This window comes from Chelonia mydas, chromosome 10 (genome assembly GCF_015237465.2).
Source record: "Chelonia mydas isolate rCheMyd1 chromosome 10, rCheMyd1.pri.v2, whole genome shotgun sequence".
Classification (NCBI taxonomy): domain Eukaryota; kingdom Metazoa; phylum Chordata; order Testudines; family Cheloniidae; genus Chelonia; species Chelonia mydas.
This window is the reverse complement of record NC_051250.2, coordinates 79889248-79914134: the sequence shown is the minus strand read 5'-3', so window position 1 is coordinate 79914134 and position 24887 is coordinate 79889248. Positions and strand designations below refer to the sequence as shown.

Sequence of the window (24887 nt, the reverse complement as noted above, 5' to 3'; positions counted from 1 at the left end):
GCACACAAAGTCATGGTCAGAATCATATCCTTTAACTTGAATGTTCCCAGTTGTGAATAAACACACTAAGATTATTAATGTTGATAAGACTTAGGGAGCTAGTCTATTATTTGGCTTGCATGATACAGGGAAATCCCCTTTGAACCCTGATAGGCACAGATATGCAGCTGGGTTGGTGTTAACTTGGATCCCAAATGCAATGGGATACCTCTGCCAGTGCAGTAGGCATTAACTGGAGCGCTAGAATTTAAATTTTTGTAATGACTTTGTCGTCCCTGCATCACCAAGAATGATATTCTCGTGGCCCAGCATTTTAGAATAAATTAACTTCTCTTTCGCTGCTTTTTGAAGGCCAATGAGCTGTAATTGGAAAGTGCTCCTACAGTTAATGACCTGTGGCTGCTTCCTAAAGATCTTGTGGGTAACCGCAAACGTTACAGAACATTAATTTGTAATTAGAGATTTAACATCTATGCTTCTTATTACCGCGTTTTCGATCTACACCCATGTCAGCATCCATAAAGAAAACTCATTTTGTTCCCTAATCCCACATGATGGACAATGGCTTTTAAAGAACTGGAGTCTCTGAGTTTTAGCCTTTTTTGCCTATAGTATATCAAGTAGTTTAGGAGCTTGTTGGGCTCTTTGCTGACAAGATCTTGGATATTTTAATATTTTCAGCATTTTATTTCACTTGTAGGCGGTAATGGCTGGGTTTACTGCAAGGTGATAAATTGTAGTCAGCTAATCTCTATGTGTCGTCGTCATTACTGCTGTGTGGTTCGCTGCCAGTGCTTTCTAAGCTTTCTCCCCGTTTAGGGTTGAGTAGCAGTACCCACATGTATACTTTGCTACAAGGGATGCTGCACCTCAGATCTGGGCTTTAGTGACTGGGTAGGACCCAGAAGTGAAAATAGTCCATTGAGGTTCAAGTCCCAGACCAGGATGTTTGACCTCGGCATGCACCAGGCTTTGTCCAAATGTGAACTCCCCACCTGCCACGTGCACAGTCCTCGTCTCCACGTCTCGGGAAAGGGTCGACCCTTGATTCTTTGGAGCCCAGTGGGATCTATCCTAGCTCATGTTGTTGTTCCAATTCTCCTCTTCAGAAGAATTTCCTTAGCTCCTTTTAATTTGTCAGTGTCCAGAATCCTCCAGCCCCTGAATCATTCATCTGCTTCAACGGCAAACCTGTGGGATCCCTCTCCTAGGGAAAAGTGCCCGGGGTTGGGCCCTGCAGGGAAGAAAACACCACCAGGCTCCCCTCTACAAGTCCCTGTCAGAGGTTGACCCTCTTCCCCCCCACCTCCACTGAGTGGGCAATAGTTAGCCCCAAAGGGAGATGTCTGCTAGAAGCACCAGCCCTTGCTTCACTCTTCCCCCTGGCATATGTAAGGGACTGTTGCCCCCTTACTAACATTCAGTGGGGGTGTTTTGGTTGGCTAGCTCCCAGTACTAAAAGGGGAAGGGTCTATGGGAAACCAGGACCCTGAGACTGATAGTCCCCAGGAACAATGGGGAGAGGCCAATGCTCCAGGTCAGCCTGAATGACAGGGCGGGCAGGCTAATCAGGGAGTCAGGAGGCCAGAGGGGTCCCGTCCTCCCTGTAAGCTGGATTTGCCTGGGTCAGACAGAGTGGGGCCGAGCTAAGGAGAAAGCAGGGGCCCGAGCTGAGCTGGGGAGCAGAGCTGGGCCAGATCCAGAGGGACCAGAAAAGCAGCCCAGAGAGAGCAGACCCTGTCCTGGGAGCAGAGCTGCAGCCCCAGAGCCAGAGGCACAGCCCAGAGAGAGCAGACTTGCCCTGACGTGCCAGAACCACTGTTTGTGATGTTCCCTGCCACAGAGCGGGGTGATGCGTTTCCTTTAACCTTTCCCATTTTTCCTTATTCTTTTTAAAATTAATTGTTGATTAAATAACTTGCATTTGCTTTAACTTGTATGTAATGGTCAGTGGGTCAGAGAAGTGCCCAGTGCAGAGAGAGTACCCTGGAGTGGGGACACCCAAGCCCCTGTCCTAGGTGACCGCAGCAGGGTTGGGGGTCGAGCCCCCCAGGAATCCTGGGCCCAGCCTTGTTGGGGTTACGAGGACTCTGCCAGACAGGAGAGTGGAAGGGGAGTCCTCAAGGGCAGGGAGGCCTTGGGTAAAGGAAGTGGGAGCAAGGACTCAGATCCTTTCGCTAGCCCACTTCACCGGGGTAGTGCAGAAGCCAGGAACGTTCCCCACAATAGCGGGACTATTCCCCCGCTTACACATAGGAGAAGGCTCAGGGGCAGGAGGGCATCCCTCCCTACTGGCGATCTCCTGCCACATGCAAGGCCAATAGATGCCCTGACAGTCAGAGCATGAGCTAAGGTAGGGTTGAACATAGACCCAGGCTAGAGCAGACACTAGATCTTCTGGATGCCTGAGCTAGGCTCTGCCCTGGCTTCTAGACCCCTACTCTTCCCTCTCTCCTTGGAGCCACACAGCATCTCCCCGCCGCACTGCTACTACGGCACCCCCTCAGAGGGGTACCCCACTGTGGGAAGAGCTGTCCAAAAAGGTCAGCAGCCTCGGGCTACGTTAACCCCTTCACGGTTTTACCACTCGTTGTACAAGGAGGATCACTGTGTGTTGCTCCAGTGCTGCTCATTTCCTCTCCTTCAGTCCAAACTTCTTCCTACTCACAGAGAGCCCTTCCCAGGGCCAGGGCAGGCAGAGAGGGGCCACAGAAGCTGCTGGCATCCCCTTGTGCAGATGAAATACCCAGGGAAGAGGGACTCAGCTGAGACACCTGTTAGGCGGGGTAGCTGTAGCTCCCTTCCATAGCCTTTTGCTTCATTCCACATTTCTGTCACGCTCGGATTACGCAGGGAATGTCTCCAGTTCCGCCCTGCTCCAACTACACGAACTTTTAAAGCGCTGCAGCCGCACCTGTTTAGCTTAAGTGGATACAGAGCTGTTATCACCGACACACTAACCTCAAAACATTGCAACAGGCCACATTTTCATTAACATCAAACAAGACTGCTCTGTAGTGCTGTCTAGCGAGTGGTGAGGTCTATGTTAGAACCAACATCGTAGCCTGTGCAGAGCAAACACCAGCTACCATCAATAAGAAGACACAATTTGAGAGGCAAAGGCTCAAGCGTTAACCTTCCTTAAGAAAAATCTAGCTCGAATAGCAACCTGATTCTCGAAAACCTAGCCAAGGGGTAACCCCGAAAACTGGCCAAATCTTACCTTCATGGTGTGTGAGCCACTGAAAAGTAAACCGAGACTGCCTAGTTTCTTTCCACTCATAGGCACAAGTAGGAGGGTGCTGTGGCTAGAGTGATAGATGGGGGCTTGGAAGCTGTGGATTCAATTCCCTGCTCTGCCATAGACTTCCTGTGACCATGGGCAAGTCCCTTAGTCTCTCTGTGCCTCAGTTTCCCATCTGCACAATGCGGATAATAGCACTTCCCCTCCACCTTAGACGGGTTTTGTGAGAATAAATCCATTAAAAGATTGTGACATGCTCAGATATTGCAGGAAAGAGGGTCACAGAAGCACTTTAGATAGATATACACATTGCATTTCTCCTCTCCTGTCTGTTCTCTTCTTATGAATCCTGCTCTATGAAACCCTCAGAGACACACTGGGAGTAGACCTAGAGAGGACAGAACGCTTTCAGTGTTGTGTGTTCCTTTAGAAGAAAGTCCTTCTGACAGAAGATGCAAAGCTCCAGTCAGAAGGGAATGGAAATGAAGATGGGGAGAGAGATTTGTGCAGGAGAACCTTTTCTTTCTGAGAAAATGGTAGCTTTTCTTCCCAGTGTTTCCCAGATGAATTTTTAATCTTGCATGATTGAGCTAACGAGTATCAAGAGTTTGTACTAAAGAAAAACTCCAGTACGGACAAGACATATTTGAGGCTTCCAGGTTTGACAGCATTGCAAGCTAAACTTGTGGGATTTGGGCACTTATTTATGACTATGATGTCACTTCTGACAAGAAAATAAGGCGTCGTTCTTCAGATTGTTAACCGTCTCCTTGACAACCTTTCACAAGATTTGTTTTAGTAATTTAATCCAGTTTGAACAGTCTCAGATTTTTCTTTTTTTTTTGCCTTAAATGCTCTCCTCAACATCTGCGTACATTTTTGAACAGCTTTCCCTCCAGTATATGACGAATTCCACTGACTTTGCCATCTATTTTGTAAATCTTTCCTCCAAATCATTTTCTGTTTTTCACCCCAGATGTGTCACCAGAATCTCACTAAAACTAAACATTTATATGGGGTCTATGAACCTGAAAGATTCCTGTGCTATATTCATAGAGTATACCACCACTGAAATGCAGCTACCCCTGGTTTGCAGGGAAGACCCAAATGGCCCGACAGTGTGGAGGGGGAATGTTTGTTGACCTAGGGTACTAGGTCATGCCCATTCTCTTACAAAAGTGTCATCTGCTCTTTAGATGCTCATCTTGCATCATTGAAGTCAATGGGATTTTTGCCCTTGACGTCAGAGTCCCAAAAGCCATTCAGGGCCTCTGTTTGTAAGCCTGTGTCTGAAAGAAACCCTCACACAGAGAATGCCACCTGGTGATCACTTCATCTGCCTGGGGAGGATGAAGAGCTGAGCTGACCCACTCAGCCAGCGTTTGACCCTGAGACTCCAATGAACCTGGGTGTTCCCAGCCCGATGCTCCTACCCCTACACAACCCCTCTGACATTTGCTCTTGTCCTGCCATTTTTAATGTCTGGGGAGTTTTCAGCTGTTGTTTGCGTCCGTTTTTTGAAGCTGGCGTTTGTTGACCAGCCTGAGAGCAATGGAGTCCTTTGTGAATCTAATTTCTGACAGGCCAGGAGGAGTTTACATTGGAAAAGGCTCCACTGCTGAACAGTGAAAACTTTAGAAAGTTTAGTAATTAAAACGTATTCCAAAATCCATCAGCCACCATTTCTCCTTCACCGAAGAAAAATGTATTTTGTTAACTGACAAAAATGCCTTGACAGTGAAGCAGGCGTGCCTGATGAAATGTAAATGACTAATCCCAAAAACAGAGGAGACTTTCCACCTACTGCCGAAGAGTCACCAGTGCCGTCGCTATGTTGTCAACAATGGTAGGTGTGGCTGGAATAAGCAGCAGATGGGGAAACTTTGAGTCTTAGGGAAGCAAGAAATACAAATTCTTAATGAATCAACTGCATGTAGCTCTTGGTGAGAAGAGCTGAAATTGTATCTGATATTATGGGATTGATTCGGCACCACTGAAATCTATGGAAGTTTTGCGTTGACTCATATGGGGACAGAAGCAAGTTCCATAGGGTACGTCTTCACTGCAGAGTTAGCCCGGGCTCTTCCTTGGGTGTTGCCCCTAACCACCCTCCTATCCACACACAAACCTTCTCACCTGAGTATGGGGTGCTTTCAACCCAGGCTGTCTGGCCCAACTGGGGATATAGGCTAGAGCCTGGTTTCTGCTTTCACTCTGCCCAATAATCAGTGAGAACACAGGTAAAATCTCTTGAGTGCCAGTAGTCTTCCAGTGCCTTCCCACAGTTCCCCCTGTGTGCCCAGAAGGACAGACACGTTTTCCAACAATGCACTGGGAAAGACTCATAGAATGGCTCTTCATACCTCAGCACAGAGAACCAGAGGGTCTACCCCCAGAAGTCCTGGCGACACGCACAGGGGAATGCAGCACCAGTGAGGAGGACACAGTAACACGAGTCTGGCTTTGCTGTCTGGCCGCACACTTGGGCTAGGCTAACCCGGGTTCTGATCAACCGAGTTAACACACGTTGATAAATTTGATAGTCAATTACTTGACCACACTTTGGTTCATTATGAAATAGATTCAAGAGACCGACTCACACCTTCTCGTCAACTGTCGGAAATGGGCCACCTTGATTGCATTGGCCTCGATAGCACTACAAAAGTAATTTTCCCTCCCTTGGTATTCACCGCTTCTTGTCAACTGTTGAGAATAGGCCACTTCCACCTTAATTGAATTGGCTCGTTAGCACTGACCCCCCCCCCCACCCCACTTGGTAAGGCAACTCCCATCTTTTCATGTGCTAGAATATATATTCTTCTTACTGTACTTTTCACTCCATGCATCTGATGAAGTGGGTTTTAGCCCATGAAAGCTTATGCCCAAATAAATTTGTAGTCTCTAAGGTACCACAAGGACTCCTCGTTGTTTTTGCAAATAACCAATGTCAATCAGGTTGATTGCTCTAAGCCAATAACAATATAGTACAGGAAAAAGGTTCCATACTATATCAGTCTCTGGGAAACCAACTGGTGAAGCGGTGTTACAGCCACCTTAGGCAGAAGATGTGCTCTCCAAGTTACACCCCAATGCCTCCTTTTTACACCCTGCCTGTTTACAAGTAAAAGGTATTGCATACATCGTCTGAAACTAGACTGAACCAGTCGGCTCTTTGCTTTGTTTTTCTGGCATCATGGTGTACCCCTTATCTCTTTGTTCTGAACACATGCATTTCAGGCACCAGAGGGTGTGAAGGCACCTCCTAGGTTTGTACTAGGGTAGGACAATCATGTGGCTTGTCTTCTTCCTTTGGGGCATTTCTGGGTACAGGCCTGTGAGAGTAATTCCCTTTCGGTTGCTATGGTAAAGCACTCACCTGTCCGGATCTTAACAGCTTCCCTGTTTGCTCAAGCCAAAACTTACTTCAATGAATGCAAGGGGTTATGGGATACTTAGCATAAGTGAGCAGGGTGATATAAAATTCACAGGCCAATTTAAACTATATAGCTGCTATAATATTGGTACTTAATGCTATTTATGCTTAAGGCATATTAATATATATATGGTGGGGATAATCCATATTATTGATAGAATATGTACATATGATAGCCAGCATACATTAATCAGTATTCTGACATGAAAACCTACCTTAAATGTCTCCCTAGCAATTTCCACATGAGCAAGAATTTGAACCCAGTGACCCTCATTCAATATTTCCTGAGCTGGGTAGCACACTCTCTGCAGCTTGGGAGCTGCCATTCACCCCAGAAGTAGGTGCAGTTCAGTGGCGTGGGGCTTGGAACGCCTTTGGGGGTGAAAGGGGCTGTATAAAGATAAAATAGTATTTTCTCCTGTGACAGTGAAACAAGGAGATGGCATACAGTCCTCAAGTAAATATTGCTGTGATTGGTTTTTAACATGGTCAGTATTTGGGGATAGAACATGGATAAGGCTTTCCAAGTCCTAATGGAAAAGAATTAACTCCTCACTGTGTTTAATTTTGTACTGAATATTGGCTCCAACCTAGCATCACTTTACAGTAAAACAGATTTTATACAATCTCTCTTTTTCTCTGAGATCCTGCCAAGGCTGTCTTGCTCTGACAAAGACCAGACACCATCTTGGTCTCTCATTTTTGGTAAGGATGTTATAGGGTACCAATTACATATGGCACAGTTAACAGCTAATCAAAACATTCATTATAATTTCTTTATTCAATCCCATTCACCAGCTACAGTCAAGGCAATTAACAATCACAATGACTTTTTCTGGTTTCCTAACTTCAATGCCCTACTTTTTCACAGTGTTCTTCTAATAAAAATTTATCATCAGGAACATGTTTTGGCTACAGATGTGCTAGGCTGTGATTGTGTGATGGAGTGTTTACCCCCACACAGGTTGTGAAAGAGTTATTATGGGCCTGAGAGGTAACCCAGTGGCTTGGGCCAGACCTAATTAGAGATAAAGCACGGCTGTGGGGAGAGCAAGTGCATTTCTCTCTTTCTCCTGCCCCAAATAAAGAGCTGTTAAATGGCGGAGACCTCAAAGGAGAGGAGGTGTGGTGTTTGCACTCTCTGGGAAGTAGCTTGGAAGCAGAGCAGGCTGGTGGGCTGGCTGGTTTCCTTCTCCTGGGGTGAGCTGGAAGCCTGAGTGGAGATGGGTTCTGGGGAGCTGTAGCCTGCCTGAATCCCTTAGCAAAGGGAGGAGTGTGCCAGCCGCTGAGCTGTGGGGTTGATTGCAGCACAGAAGCCTGTGGTGAGACAGGAGCACAATCTAGAGCAGCAGGGGCTGTTCTGAGGTGGTTGCCAGCTGCAGGTTTGGCTGATTTTATACTTCTGTTGGGCTTTGGTAAAGGATGCTGTGGTTCTGGAAGCAGCGGTCTGGTTGGAGGGCCAGGACTCTCCTGTGGCTGGAGTAGGCCCAAGGACAGTGGGTGGGCACTGAGGCAAAGGTATTGCAATGCTACATCTAGGTATAGGCTACAGCTGTTGTGGTGGCCACCTTGCTTCAGATTGTCTTTGACAACTGTTGAGAAAATGATTATAAATCCTAGTGTAACAAGGGCAAAAACCAGTTCTTCTCAGCGCATGGGAGAGGCAGATAGATCCACCTTTCATGCAAAGCCTGGGCTCTGGCTCAGCAGAGTGTGGTGCAGGGCCAGAGACGGGAGGTGTGTTATGCTATCTTTGGGCTCACCCAGAGGGCCAGCTTGCCCCACGGAGTACGTTAGTGGTCTCAGGCTGGTCTAACTTACAGACACTTGCACGTACTTCCAAGGGGCCATTGTAGAAGCTGTAAGGTGCCACAAGTACTCCTGTTTTTGTAGAAGCCTGGGAGCACCAAATTACAACATGTTGTGACCACAGCCACTCCCCTGCTAGCACTCCCTGGCATGGCCCTTAAACCAAGCACAGAGTTGGCAGTGTCCGCTCTACAAAACCAGGGATCTCCTACCCCAGGGAAATCCAGGCAGCAGGTGTGAAATTCAGGGGAAAAGGCTTCACACACTTGTGATTCCCGTTAGGAAATAGGATTGGCAGGGACATCTCAGACTTGCCCTCTATGTGTAGTGTAATAATATCCATGCTTTAAGGACAGCCTGGCCACTCTGGCCATTGCTTTGTCTGTCACTTGACTCGTATGAAGATTCTCCCTCATGCTGGGTCCACCCTGAACTTAGGAAGAGTCCCTCTATTGCAGACCCTGCTGCAACTCTGGTGTTGTCTTAAGGGTGAGGTGAGAATACAGAAGCCCATGCCACCTTTTCTGGCCTCCTGATGTCATGGCCCTGAATATAGTCTTATTTTTAAGACTAATTACAGAAGCAGAGGCCCATACTTCATGGGATGAGTGTGGCTTAGTGTGTATGTCACACAGAGCTGGTCTTTCACAGTGTTGCCAAGTATTGGGGATTTTTACCATGAGCTTTCCAATATTTTAGGCTTTTCTTAAACTCCAGATCCTGGAGTCTAGGGATTACGTGAGAATCTCAGTTTTCATGGTTTTCATTTAAAAAAAAAAAGTAATTTTTCAGCCTTCATGGGTGTGGAGGAAATCTTGAAACTGTGACCCTTAAAAGCTCAAACTCAGAACACGAATAAAAAGAACCCCACATCCATTATTTTAATCTTATGATTCTGGAGAGGCTGACTCATGATTTGTGAATGCATGGGGCTGGCAATGTTGTGTCTCACACAGGATTTTCCCAGAGATCATTTGCAATGTGAGGGGTCTTTTCCCAGCCCGAGTAGTAAAATGTAACCAAATTGCATCAGTTTCCAAGTCGGTCTCCCTGATTAAAATTTGTGCCAGTCTTTTGGGGGCTGGCTGGACCGTGCCTGGGGAGACGACCAAGCCAGAGCATGTTTTTTACAGTTTGCACACGTGTGTTAAATTGCCCATTTTACACTTCTCCCTAATAGATTTGATGTACACACTTTACTGCTTAATGAAGCTTTAATGCTATTTTTTGTTCTAAATTGCCTTTTATGAATAGTCACAATGGATTGATTACCTTTCTACTGCCCTGTCTCTTGGAGAATATATGAGTGGTGGTTGGGACCAGGCTAGGGCCATATATTAGGCCTGTATGGGTATGTCTACACTGGATTAAAAGACTTGTGGCAGGGCCAGATCAGCTGACTTGCGCTTGCGGTGCTAAAAATTGCTGTATAAGTGTTTGGGCTCAGGCTGGAGCCTGGGCTTTGGGACCCCTTCCCCTCATGGGACCCCAGAGCCTGGGTTCCGGCCGAAGGCCAAGAGTCTCCACTGCTGTCAAACCGCTCCATAGCTTGAGCCCTGTGAGCCCAGGTCAACTGACCCCAGCCAGCTGCAGGTGTTTAATTGCAGTATAGACTTACCTTATGTGCTAAGGATTTTGTCTTTAGTTGTTCTTTGGAATAACACAAAGCAACTGTGTAAGAGCATTCTTCTACAGGAGGATAGCCAGGGACAGATTTTGTGCCCAGTGGTCTGCAAGATTAAAGGTCCATACGTGCAGATGCAACTGTATGCTTAAGTCCTAAAGCAAGCAAGGAAGGATGGTGCTGCACTCTTCCTATGTTACAAAATTGGGAAAAGTAGAAAACCAAGGGCCCAGCATGTCAGTCTTCAAAAGACAAAACTCCCATCTCTGTACACTGAGACCTTTATCTATGTAAGTCTCACTGGTGTAAAACTAGAGAAACTCTGTTGAAACTCAAGCATCCAACCTATGCAAAGGCAGAAGGGAGCTCAACTGTGTGTTGTATCCCATCGAGCGCTTACTCTGTTGACCACAAAAATATAATAATCTAGGGAGCTAATCTTCTTGAATGTAGTTTAGTTACTGACACATGTACGTGGAGGTGGATCTTCCTATTTTCCATGTTTGAAACTAGGGATGTCTGAAAATTTTCCATCTAAACTGTTTATCAGTTTTCAATTTTTTTCATGAAAACTCGAAATTGTAATGTTTTCAGCTGAAAATTCTTTGAGTTTTGGTGTTTAGAAGAAACGCTGACATTTTCCTGTGGCGAACAACTGCATTTTCCGACCAGCTCTCATTTAAACCTTATCCGTTAATACTGGGCCTGATTCTCCACAATCTGACACAGGTGTCAGTTTTCAGTAACTCCCACATATAAGCCAGCAAAAGGAAAACGAGCCATTAACTGAGACTCTTAAAGCAGCCAAGGAGATTTGGTTGCCCCACACAGCTTTGAAAATCCCAATCCTTGCTTCTGTTACTTTTTGACAGAGTTTTCGATTCTACATACAGGAGCAGATTCTTCTCTTGCTTACACTTCTGTGAATCAGGAGTAACTGCACTCTGCACTGAAGACAGTGAAGTTACACCAGTGTAAATGGATCAGAGTCAGGCCGACTATGCTAGATCTTCTGTCTTGTTTTTTCTTCATGATATCTTTTGGATTATACTGCTGTTGGTAATATTGCCCGGATTGCATCCAGTAGGTATTGGATAAATTGCAGCACTTTTTAGTTAAACTGGATATTTTTTAGCATTTAAAAAAGATTAGTCTAGCCATAAAATTTTGTATACAGTCTCCATGTCTCATCTTCTCTGCTGTCTAGAATTTCTTCTAACTGGTTTTAAAGGGTCTTACCTCCATTTTCTTTGGCTAGACTCAGGAGTTTCTCTGCTCATGAAGACCGGTTTCAGAGTAGCAGTCGTGTTAGTCTGTATCCACAAAAAGAAAAGGAGGACTTGTGGCACCTTAGAGACTAACAAATTTATTAGAGCATAAGCTTATATATAATCTTCTTATTATATGTTCCATTCTATGCATCCGACTCAGTGGGCTGTAGCCCACGAAAGCTCATGCTCTAATAAATTTGTTAGTCTCTAAGGTGCCACAGGTACTCCTGTTCTTTCTGCTCATGAAGTCAGTGTTGCAGATTAGTTACTATGGATACAAAGGAGCAGATTTACGCCTCACATTCTTACCTGTAAAAACACTTTTCCATCCTGCATTTTCATCTGAGGAACTCCAATCTCAACCTCTGGCTGAGCCCTTGTTTTCCATTTAAAAAAGGCTTGCCCCCCAGGACATGCTGTTGCCAAGCAGTCACCTTTAAAATGGTCATTCCCCAACCGTTACCACAACATAGAATATGAGACCCTGCAGCTATTTTCTACCCAGTGGGGAACAGAAATGCTGTCGTATGCTAGATACCTCACTGGAGTAATGTTCTTTTAATTGTCCCCCCGAGGCCGCCTTTTTCTATTCAGTTCTCTGATCATATGCATCTAATGTAAAGAGATGCAGGGTCTCTTTTCAGGTGTTTGTGTGCCTACAGGTATTTGTGAGACGTCTTTCGGCAATAAAGAGTTCTGCAAAGGAACAAATGTTAAAATGACAGCATTAGGATGGAAGTCAAAGTGTGTGATGTGGCTCACAAAATCCAAGAACCAGGACTTTGCTGGTTTGAAGATATAGGGAGGATAGCACAGCAGGAAAGGGTGGTAGGAAATCAGAGGAAGCAATAGACGGATTGCATCAAAGAAGGTGGTAAGCAGGTGGACTTTAGTGCTGCCTCGGACAGATTAAGATGACAGATGCTTGGGATTGGGGGAAAGAAGAAGTAAAGAGATCCATGGTGAAGATTATATTTTAAACAAAATCTCCTCTAGGAGGTGAGCAATACGTGTACATGTAGGAGGTTGGCATTGCGTTCAGACACGAGTCGGCGTGTATATGACTTGTGCAGCATAATACTCTTAGCAAGAGATAAACTGTTTCTTCTGGGCAAGAAACAATAAGCTGTGTGTCATCCATATCTGGAAGATGCCCCAACCCCAGACCTCCAGACTAATGCTGCTAACGGCCTCACATATGTATTGAATGAGAGAGGACAAGATGAGAGTTTTCTCTCCAGGAATAACAATTGCTAAGCACAACACTTTGGGTCTTGACAAGAAATAGGAATGAGTCCATTTGCAAGCAGCCCTGTCTAATTCTCCCAAGATCTACAGACAGGTCAGCAGCATCTTATGATTTGATTATCAGAGGCAACAAATAGCTCTAATCATATTAGCATGGATACTTGACTCTTTCATCCATTACTAGAAGGTCATCAGTCCTCCCCACTCATGCAATCTATTTACCCAACTCCATACCCTGCCTGTCAAAGGGTCAAGGAAATCTGAGAGAATTGTCTGGGCATAGACAATCTTTTCCTCTAAAGGGCCAGTTAGACTGTAAGTCAAGTTTCATGAGCATAGGTAGAGCCAATGCTGCTTTAAGAGAGGCCAGCAGCTTGCCCTCCTAATGAGTGGTGGTGCCAATCTGCATGAGCCCTGGGCCAGCACCTCCTCCCTTGCCTTCCCCAGACAGAATGTAAACTGGAGCTCAAGTGGTGGCCCAAAGTTTCCCCCAAAACCTCGAGAAACCCAGAGAACACTACTGGCCAAAACTCAAATAGAGCTGACGTAGCGCTTGTCCCTCCAAGGAGCTAGACAGGTTGATCTGAATCTTCTCAGTGAGAGGAACTCAAATTAGCTAATAAAGCGACATCGCCACTACTAACCAACCTGTCCATTGTTTGAAACAAATCTACTGAGATTTGTTGGAGGCAAGAAAACTGCTCTTGCAGTATTATCCAATCAGGTTTCAGTGATCCATGCAAAGGTGGGGCTTCAACTTCAAACAGGGGCAACCCTGTGGACCCGTGACGTTGGTATACTCAGCATAGGCAATTGATCCTTGACGTTCCAGCCTCCCGAGAGAGACACAGGTGAAACCTATAGAACTGATTTCAAACTTGGCTCGTATCTCTTTTATTCTTTTGGCAAGCATCAGCGCCCTTCTGCTCTGCCCGCCTGCAGAACACAAAAGAAGAGTACATGTGGAGAGAGAGAGGAAGGATTTGATCTGATTCCGTCACGTTATGCACGGTGGTTAATGTTTTCCCTGTAGCAACTTCTCTGTTGGTGTGTCCCTGTGAAATGCACGCTGGCTTAGAGTTGTTAGGGTAGCTCCATGGAAACAGCTGACTATGATCAGAAAGTCTGTCTGCCAATTAAGCATTTATCTTATTTAAAAAAAACCCCATACTTTGTTGTAGTTAAAACATTGCTGATGGTGATTGTCTTTACAAATGATAAAACCAAGACTTTAGATTCCCAGGGATGATATGGGTGCACACAGCATAATGGATGCACACAGCTAAGAGAGCGTCAGGAAATGTCAGATTATTCTTCCATTTTTATAAATCTTTGCATACTCCATTATGGATTTACACAGCAAAGAAATAGCCATTTACATTTATATCTGTGCCTGGCCCCAAATTTCTGGATGACAAGAAATGCCCCTTAGGTTAGCAGGGCGAGCCAGAAATAGATTATTCACACTTTCTGTACAGAAGAAAACACTGGAGACCATAGTACAGCACAAATAAAAACCAGACCCCTTCATTTCACTCAGAGCAATTACAATTCTTGAACTAGATCAAGACGTATTTCATCATTCCTTTTCACAGTCTGGACACGGTAAGAGAGAGAGAAATTTTCACATCCCATTGTCAGTCTTCTTTCTATCTACATTCCAGCTCTCTTGAGCTCATATGCAGCAATAAAATAGGTCCCTAAAGAAAACCCTATAGCACACAAAGAATTTAGTGTGTTGGTTTATTTTAGTGACCACAAAATACCACCCATACAAAAATGTGTGTGCTGCCATATTTTGACCCTGCCTTTCTTAGACAGTCAAAGTTCTGATGGTGAATTCGGTTATCATTGCAAGCTAACTATTTTTATTCTTTTTGGTTGAGTTCATTACACTGCAGACATCACACCAGGTTTGTATCATAGTAGTTCTTTTCTGAGTTAGATGGGGACTTGGACCAAATGCTTATGCGGGGGAATAAAGGGGAGGAAGAAATGATCTAAAACCTGGGCTGGCTACTTGGCTCTTGGAGCAAAGGAGAAAAAGGGCATTGTGCACCTGCTTACCACCTCCCCCATGCAGGTGACTGGGATGTAGGATGGGAGGGGCAGGGAAGGGCTGGAGCCTCAGTTATCTCCCAGTGTGCTAGTCTGGAGAGTTGAGCCACTTCAAGGACTAGTACAGACCATCAGCAGTGCCAGCACCCTAATTCTTCTCCAGAGCCAGGTGAAAGAAGGGAGGGAACTGAGTCTCCGAAGCACAATGTCTCCTGGGGCGATGAAGTTTTCACATTGTCCCTTGCTCAGGACTGTCCTAAAGGCACAGCTAATGCTATAAACAAAAATGCACTTTAAGCTGAGACTGGTCTGAGGCACAAAGCCGGGCTGGGCATGGAGATCCAAGCCGGTCCTGAACTTCTCCAAACTCTGCTGATGGTCACAGCAGGGGAGTTTGGATTCTGGACCAGCTGTACTGCAGAAGGGGGCCTCTTAGTGAAGACAGTAGGTTTAATGCAGGTTTAAGCATACGTTTAATAGACATCCTTTTTAAACAAACGTCTGAGCCTTAAAGATCACACATTTCAGTGCTTCCAGTCTCCATCTCAGAGCATCCTTCCACCTGGGAGAGATCTCGCTTTAGAGTCCGTCAAGACTGCTCCCTACTCGGCTGGAGAGAGCTCGCTAGACATTGGCTTCTTTTCCCGCAGGAGCTCCAACAGCCTCCGCTCCCAAAGCAAGACTGAATTCAGCCAATCCATTTGCCTCTCCTGGCAGAGCCTCAAACCACCATTAAACCTTCTGGAAGGATTGTCTAGGGGAGAGAGCACTGGTTTGGGATTCAGGAGATGACAGTTCAGTGCCTGGCTCAGCCACAAACTACTTATATGGCCTTGGGCAACTCACTTAATCCATCCCATCTCTGTTCCCCCAGCTGTGACCTGGGGCTAGTTCTTCTCTACTTGACAGGGGTGCTGTGAGAATAATGACTTTGGGGCATTCAGACATTATAATTATGAGGATCATATAAACCCCAAGATAGGAATCCAATCTGTCAGAATAGTGACCCTGCATTCGGAGGGAGGTGGTTGAAAGGTGCAGGTGTGCAAGGAGGATGTTCAAAGATCTTTTTTTTGTTGCTCCTGATCCTGTCCTGTCAGCTGTGGTTTTCCAAGGTGACTTGCTCTTGCATGGCCTAGGATAAAAATATGATTGTCTCTCTCCTATCTTTGCTTAGAGGCTGCCTTTGCAGCTAAGGAATTCCTTACAATGATTTCAGCACCCAGACGGGTTAAACATCTGTGCAGGCCCCAGATGGGCTGGAGAGCAGAAACAGGCGTCTTCCTTCAGACTTCTGCAGCTGTGACCTCTACACCCGAAACAACGTGTTTTAAAACTAGTTCAGTTCCAGGTCAGCCAGCAGTCTATTGACACGGCACCCTGCTGGGGAGCCAGGGTCAAGGCCCGAACTTGGGCCCTTGCTCCAAACAAAGGCTCAGCCCATGCCTTTGCCCTTCTGCGTCAAGGGAGCTGACTGGTAACGGGGGAGCTGAGCTGTAAGAGCTCTGGCAATGCAAAGCACCCTCCTCTTTTGCTAACTTCAGAGGGAGCTAACGTGCTCAGAATCTCCCAGGATCAGACTCTGTGAGCTGCGCTGTGTCCTTCCCGGATGTGTGATCAGAGAGATGCTGATGGTCCCACTAAGCTGTAGGAGAATAGAAGGAGCAAATTCCCTATAATCAGTGTGGGGAAGGGCAGGGGAATTCCATGTAATAATTATTGGGCTACAGAACATTCCTGCTGGGGCCTGGGGGAGGGGAGGGGGAAAGAACAGGACCATGTTAGGCAGAAATAATGCTCTGCAAATGGATGAATGAAGTGCAATGCCTGGGGGTAAACTCTGTCCCAATATCCCCTCACTCCCAATACCCAGTGTTCCCCTGTGGGTCAACAACCTGGCACACCCAAGGCAAGTCCCCACAGCAGCCCGCTGGGAGTCTGGGGAAGCCCTAAAATGGAGGCAAGGTGGACAGCTGAAAAAATGAGTTCTTAGCTGTGTGCCGCACAAGTGGTGTGGTATAAGATTAAAAAACCTGGAAGCAGTTTTCCTGGCTCGTTTCTTCACTCATAAGAAGAAACAGAAGGCACAGGCTCACAATGGATATACCTGAGAATGAGATTTTTCCTTTCAAACAGTGTAAGGAGTAACATGCCTGCACTGTATTGTTAATTCCGTGTGTTGGGTAATAGTTAGATTTCATGGTGCTTTACGCTGGAGGTCAGTGTCATTAAGGAAAAGATCTCCTCCTCCCCACCCGGGACTTGAACTGATTAGATCTTGGTTTTTTTCCCTGCTCAGGATTCTGCGACACCTTCAATATTGACACCAAAAGGCCCCGAATCATACCAGGCTCTAAAGAAGCGTACTTTGGCTACACCGTGCAACAGCATGAAATCGCTGGGAAGAAATGGTAAGTGAGTGCCTCTTGTCACTGTGGCCTAGCAAGAGGAAGGGGAGTCATTCTCTTAAAGCCAATCTATGCAAAACGCTGGAAACTCGCTCCATCTCGCTAACGGCGTTGCCTCAGAGAAGGCAGCTTTGTGACCTGCTGTTCTGAGAGGGACTACGAGGCAAATTCTGCTCTCCCTTACGCTGGTGTCAATCTTTGACCTGCCCTAGCGCCTTCCATCTGAGGCGCTCCAAGTGTGATTCACATGAGAGGTTCTGTCAGAGAGAGAGTTTGTTTCCCTTCCATAGAAGCTGATGGGTGTCGAGTTTCCAGGTCCTGCTGCTGCCTGTCATGGGTACATGGCACTGACATTCGACATGTACAGCACCTGGCTGCTTCCATTCCCATGAGCATTTCCTTCCATCCTCAGGTGGGCTCACACCTCTGGGGGTTTCTCTTTGAGTTTCAGAGTCTGGGACTCAGAGGGAAAACTCTAAAGCCTGGCTTCTGGTCAGAACTGTCAAGTTTTACCTAGTTTCCACCCAAATGCACATCGGCCAGGATACTTTGGGTCGGGTGTGAAAGATGAAACTTGGGTGAAATTTTTATCTGGCTTTAGGTTTCCTGGTGAAAAGCTTCACGCCTAGCCAAGGCTGGAAAACGCGAGGACTGCCCAGGATAATACGATGATTCACTAGATGTTAGAGACGTCACTTAGAGCACGGCTAGAAGGCACTCAGATATTACAGCAATGAGGGTGGTATGGGAACCTATTCAATGTCCCAAAACTTCATTAACGCCGAGTTAAGGTTGCCCAGGGGTGCCTAGCGCTCCTCCAGAATAGCGGACCTTAAATCTCTGAAAACCAGGATATGAAGAATTTATGGTACAGGCCTCCTCCATTTTCCCCCACCCCAATCCCCAAACTCCCTCTACTATGTCTCTTTCCCTCCCCCCTCCCCCCCGCATTCCTCCCACCCGTTTCCTACCATTTCCCTTAATCCCCTTCCCTACCACTCATCCTTATTTATCCCATTCCCGTAGCCACAGCCCGAAGCCTCCTTCCCCTCCCATCCCTGGACCCTTCCAAACGCCACACCCCTGTACAGCTCCCGCACCCCAACACATTCTCCTCCAGTGCCCCTCCATATTCCTTTGATTTGCACCAAAAAGTTATAAGACTCTGAACAGGTTAGGAGCAGCTCATGTTGGCAAGGGGTGGGTGTCTCTATGTACTAGGTCACCGGGGACTTGCTTTCCTTTGATCACACTGTCCTATTGCTCAGGAAAGAGGATGACATTATCCTAACTGCTTACTGGAGTTTTACTCCTTGCCTGTATTGAAGTTTAATGTTCATTTCCTTGACAATGCTTCGAAAGGGAAATCTGAGTCTGTGTGTGGATTTTAAACTGTCGCTCTGATTGTATGTCACCGTGAGCCACCCGAATACTGTGCCAACAGACTGCCTGGACACTCGCGCTTCAACAGGGCCCTAATCTTGCTGCGTGCGCACAGCCCGCTCTTTTCGGCCTTTCGCTTTGGTACCTGCCAACCCAGAGTGATACCCCTTGCCTTTACTCGCTTTTTCAGCCAACCGGAAAGGGGCTGTGCACCAGCTGAGCTAAGACCCAAGCAATTGAGATCAGTTTGGGGAGGATCGGAGCCATAATTTGTGCTTTAGGTGTATGCAAAAAAGGTGGTGATGATAAAAGAAAGATGATGATTTTGTAAAAGGCGGGGTTGGGGCTGTATCTTAAGAGCCCCTTGTTCAAATCGGACCAGTGACCCTATCTGGCACCTCCGTGAGGCCCAGCACATTTCAAGACAATCCTCATCAGCATGTGAATTTTAGAGCATTTATAATAGCCTACAGCCAAACAGAAAATGACTCTCAACCTTAACCAAAGCAGAGAGAGTGCTCTACTATTCTAGAGAATAAACCAGACCATACAGCGTATTGTCCTGCTGCTTTCTGGGACTCGTTGCCCAGCTATGTTTGATGCTCCTCTCCCAGACGCTGCTCTCTGTCCCATTCTGAAGATGCCCACACCCGAGGAGATCACAGTCGGTGTGTGCGTACGAGCTGGGGCAGCCAGCGGTTTGTGCAGAAAGTTTGCAGGGTGCAATGGGGAGGTGTCTAATGACTAGATAAAGATCTGAGGCTTTGGATCTAAATGCTCAGTCATTTCTGTGTGTGAGGGTGGCTTTGTGCACACTTTCACCATGTTCATGTTGGGCTTTGCTGTCTCAGTCTGGGATGATTGCTCTGATTTATTAAGATATTCACATGTGAGAAAACCCACCAGATGAAAAGTCCTTCCCGTGGCCCCCAGATCTTCAGAGAACCCGAGGGAATTATCTCTCTAGTCTCTTTAGAGGCACACGTTCTCCCTTACAGTGTGGCCTCACATACCGTAGAGTTGGTGTAGTGGCTTTTAGGCCTCCCCCACTGCTGTTCTCATGTTCTGCCATTCCCTCACTCTGCTGCAATATGGCTCAGTGGCTTCTTTTACTTGTGCGTTAATGAGAGGTTCTGATTTAACCTTGGATTCCCCAGCTTTTGTCATCACAGCCTTAACATATTTAGATGCAGTTTCTTTTCTGTTTAATTTAAGGTTCGTGATCTTCCCAGACAGGCTGTCCTGTGGTAAATGACGAGTCTGGCTGGATTTATGCCCTGATTGCCCTGAAGCCAAAGGGATGGCGTGTTTTCTCCCAATTAGTACTATATACTGCTTTAGTTAGAGACAACTGCTGGGGGCTGGAGACTTGTTAGAAACAGCAAAGGGTGACTCCGTGGTCACAAGAGACCAGCCGTAGGAGTACATGGTGGATCAGAGCTCAGGGCTGCTGCTTATGACGCCAGAACTCCTAGCTGTGATTCTTCTGAGATGTTCGCAGTTATATAAAGCATGGGTGTTTCCACTCTGGCCTCTGGTTTTGCTCACCCTATAGGAGGGGATTGAATTCTGAGATTCAGAGAATGTAGATTGACGTTCCTATGAGAGCCGGCATTTAGGGACTGGTTTGAAAGGAGAATGGAAGCACTATTATGCATTCACTGTTGCCAATTGAAAAGGAAAGTATAGGTATTTAATGGTGCCCTGTAAACTTAAAACTCTTGGCTGAGCCTTTCAAAACTGGGTGCCTGTATTTAAGACCTAGGTATTTTCCTACTGCTTATATGGGACCACCAGAATTCCCCAAATTACATTTGGTCCTAACTCTACATTTTCAAAAATGACCAATGTTTTTTGTGTGTGTGCGCCCAACTAGAGACTCCTTATGGGGTGTGTCTTTCAGGGGGTGGGAGCTCAGCACTTCCTGAAAACCAGGCCCCTTTAAGGCATCTCAACCTGGGCAAAACCACTTTTGCAAATGTGGGCACCCATGTAAGCAGCCTGATGTTCAGAAGTGCTGTGTGCCCCCAGTTCCCCTTGACATTAACTGGATTGCTGGGCATTGAGCCCCTCTGTTGATGAGAGTCCACCTTCTTTCCATGACGCCTGTAGGCCTGTCTTCGCTCTCCTTTGGGTCACTTTATCTATTTTGGAAAGACAGAAGAAATCCTCTTACATCCCGGTATCAATGTGTGGAGACCTGTGGTTTCCATCTGAGGTGGCAGATACTTCTATTGCAGGATTTTGGTGGCTGGCGTTCCAAGTGCCACATTTAAAAAGCTCATCCACCGCATCCATCTGCCAGCAAAGCCAGTGCAAACAAATGAAGAAAGAAATGAGAGTTGCCAGCTATTTCTGTTTACTAAGAATTAACGTTTCACTCGTCAAATTCCTTGTGGCTCAGGGAACAACAATGCAGCTAAGGAACCTGCTAAATCAACACCAACTGTTATTCAGCACGTCTATTAATCATACATTTTAAAATTAAACATGTGGGGAAAGAATAAACTGCATTCCCCAAATGCCACTGAATTGGGGATTTCACTGCCATTTGCAATAGTTTGGATTATTTCTTCCCCTCTAGGAGCAGCCAGGAACACTTCTCCTCATTAAACAAGAAAGAGTGAAAGAGAGGATACTTGTATCCACACACAGATCTCCTTACTGGGATGTAAATGTTGATATTTGCCTCCACGATGGTCTTTCCCCAACATTTTGGGGAACAAAAGACCCTCTGTATGCATGCTCACGGAAAAGCCAATAAAATGAGGAGCAAGCATAACTTGCTCAATAAATTGTGAATTATTTCCTGACTATTCATCTTGCTCGGGTAGAGGAATAGGTAGGAATTGACCATGTTAGAGTAACATTTTCTGTGCCCAGCACCTTCTGGTAGAACTTTAGTCCAACATGGCAATAGCCCCTTTTCTGTCATGATTCAAAATGCCACCAGCGTTTACATGTGAACTAGATCATACAGCCTTGAGTTAGGCTTGGATCAGAATTTCCTGATGATTGGAGTGTCCAGAATCCAAATCTTTCTCCTCGTGCCAATCTCTAATATAGCCAAAGCTGAGTATGAATCACAGTGCATGGTGTATTTCTCCCATCTGATCTCCTGTGGTAGGTGAGCCAGCAATTCTAATAAAACTTACAACCATAATCAATCTCGGGCAGGCTAAAGCAGTAATTTCTGCCTGCTAAGGCAGCATATCTCTGGCAATGTTGATCTTTAATCATGATTAAAGTCTTCAATCCTGATTTACATCCGCATGATACCCTGCTAGCAATTGCAACTCTGACTGCTCCTGATTGCAGCACTCCGTCGCTGTTGAGTGTACCACTAACACCTTGGCAACAGATACAGCAGGCTCATTGGTATATAAAACCGATAGACATCTGGTTTACAATGGCCTGAAGTAAGATGCTTGTGTTGGAGTTTCGTTCTACCATTTGCTGGTCAACTAGCCTAAGTCATGCCAGCTGCCTTGTGGTGTACGTGGCGGGCGAGAGCTAGGATGAAGTATCTGTTTTCTGTCAAGTTTGTCCTCACTGGAGATAGTCACAATTTTTTTAGCTTTTATTTTAAGGCCCGAAGGAACCCTGTGATCTTCTAGTCCAACCTCCTGTCTAACACAGGCCACAAAACGTCACTTCCTAACTTCTGTCTGAACCAGCTAGAGTGGATCATTTTAGAAGAATGTCCAGTCTCTATTTAAAGACTTTAAGGGACAGAGAATCCACCCTACCCCTTGGTGTGTCCCTGGACTGTTTGCCCAGCCGAGTCACTCCATCATGCCCCCGTCCTCACCCCAAAGGGGTTGTAGCCAGCTGAACTGCAGCTGGGGCCAGGGCCCTGACCCTAGCTGGGCACCTGGCAGAGGCCCAGGGCTCAGCGTAGACCATGTTTATCAGTTCCAGGTTTAAATGCTGCTGCTTGGCATGTTCTCTCCAGTGCCCCAAGGCCTGCCTCTGCCCTGAACAGATGGAATTCAACGGCAGGTGCTACATCTGTTCTCCCTCCCTGTCAGCCTCCAAAGGGCAGGGTTTAGCCCATGGTGTTTATCTGTCTGAAGGAGCTAGCGGCTATGTGGTGGAAAAGGGTCAATGTGCGATATAGAAGCAGGCTCTCCCTGGCAGAAACTCGTGATTTCGCTTTGCTTCTAAAGCAAACGGCAACGTGCTTCACACCGGTGTATGTCTTGAAACCACGGGGAGACTACAGCTGGAGTCGAACACAGCTGCTCGCTTACTGAGCAGAACATTGCCTTGAGAGCACCTGAGGCCAGTGTTCTGGGATCTGCACTAGCAGCTTATTGGTCTTTGGGTGGAGTTTCAGGTATTGGTTCTGACCTGGGCCTGGCTTACCTAAAGGATTGCCTCCCTCCTTGGTGGTGAGCAGCTGCACTCAAGCTGGATCCCCTGTTATAAAAGAGAAGGGGCAGCTGGCAGGGTGTTCTCTGTGAGGGCTCTGGGACTTGCCCCTATCCCCCAGTCCAAAACTGCCTGAACTTAGTGACTTAGCTCAATACAAAAAACACCTATTTGAGAGGGGTTTTTGGAGGGGCTGAGGGCCTATGTTCTGGATGATGAAGGGGGTCGATGGGTGGCTGAGTTCCTGTGGCATCTGTGACTTCACTGTTTCTGAGGTTTAGTGAAAGGGCCAGATTCTCATATTGGTGTATGACAACCCTCCCCGCCCCCCTTGCACTGAACGTATGCACTTGGGGATTTGAGAGCCAAAAGGGTGTGCACACTTTCCTGTATTCCCACTCACAATCAGAACCTTAAACTAACATAGCAGAGTTAATTTTTAAGGGGGTATCATTCCAGCCACCTGTTTTGCAGGTGCAATTTTTGCACCCACAAGTGACTGTCGGTGAAAATGATGTATTCCAATATTGCCTGAGGTGGCAGCCCATCAGGTAGCTAACTAGAGAGGTAAGTGTTATCATGTGTTGTTAATAAGGAATTATTAATCTTCTTGTTTGCAGAAACTGCTTCCTCTTTGAAGGCTTAAATTAGCTAATTTTAGCACTCAGTAAAGTTGTGCAGTCTGTTATCCCACAGAAAAGTCCTTTGGCAACTGGATGGTAGAACAATTCTGCTAGGTAGCTGGCTCAAATCAAGCCTCCACTGATGGTGACCAGAAGTCATTGCCATCTGATGGCTGTGTGTGAAATGAGCTGTGTATCTTAGTTCATTTCCTAGAGAGCAGAGATCACATCACAAAATCGGGGCAACTGTCACAAAATTGGCATCCTTAGTTGTAGCCTAGGCAGAGAAGTCAAGACCCAGGCATGGAAGAAGAAAGATCCTGTGACCCCTACAGGTCTTTCCTCAAGGGCAGGACTGAGGCACAGAGACAAGTTGACTTGGCGGGGGGGAAGGAGGAGTCTCCATTTTCCAGGGCTGCTAATCTGACGTCTTTCACAAGCACTGCCTTCTCACTTATAGAGACACCTGCTGTGGGATAATAGATGAAATACTGTATTTGCGAGGACCTGATCCCAAGCCCATAGCAGTCAATGGCAGTCTTTGCACTGACGTCTGTGATCTTTGATTTAGGCCCTAATAGACGTTTGGTTTCTGCAAAGAGTTTTCTGATGGGTTGGTTCTGAGCTCAGGGACTTGAAGCTGTAGGTCTCAGAATTAGATAAGGAAGAGTAAATAAGATGCGTTTCCTTTAGCTTCCTTTCCCCGTTTGCTTTGGACACAATCCTTTTTTGAAAATCCTCACTTTGATCTTAAAAGTACATGCCACCCCTAGCAAACTGTACTGTAACAGAATGCAGAGGGCATCCATGTGTGTGGCAATCCAGATGTTAATTAGATACCTAGCATATTGCTCCAAGCTGATGTGCCAAACTGCTCCTCAAGCAATGTTCCTCATCTGACTGTACGCGGGAAAGACTACGACGACTGCTGGAAAAATCCACCATGGGTGGCAACTACAGTGAAAATGATTTAACTTTAAAAATCTCTTCTTCAGGGGTGACCCTGGTGTATTGGGGGGGGAAGAGGGTATTTTAGCAGAGCCTGCCTACTGTCCTGTTCAGATATTAAGAAGCTTGAAAGAAGAATACCGTCTGCAAGAAAAGTTAGTGAGGCTCTTTCTCCAGGGGGAGCTCCACTTCTACCCTTGGATGCATGGCCCTTGTTCCTATAGGGGTCACATTCTATCTCATGAAGTCAGTTGTTCCTAAGTAATTTACGCACTGCACTGAGTCTACGGCTGTATTTTGTAATTGTTCTACCAATGGCTACCATCTCATAACACAAGAAAAGTTCATGTCTTCAGAGTTCCTACTCTCCAACTGGGTATTTACAATGACTAAATGTCCAGTCCCTGGTAACCTGCCCCTGTCTTTGCAAACTCTTCCTTTGCAAATAACAGCCTCCCTCGTGC

The 24887-nt window shown here is 46.3% G+C and overlaps 1 protein-coding gene across 1 annotated transcript in view; it reads left to right on the top strand.

The window, feature by feature from the left end:
* Nucleotides 1-24887, top strand: part of ITGA11 (integrin subunit alpha 11) — a 151775-nt gene that overhangs the window by 4376 nt on the left and 122512 nt on the right. The window contains exon 2 of the mRNA XM_007059502.4: nucleotides 16987-17098. Coding sequence (XP_007059564.1) covers nucleotides 16987-17098 — 112 coding nt within the window. The remainder of the gene's footprint in view (nucleotides 1-16986; nucleotides 17099-24887) is intronic.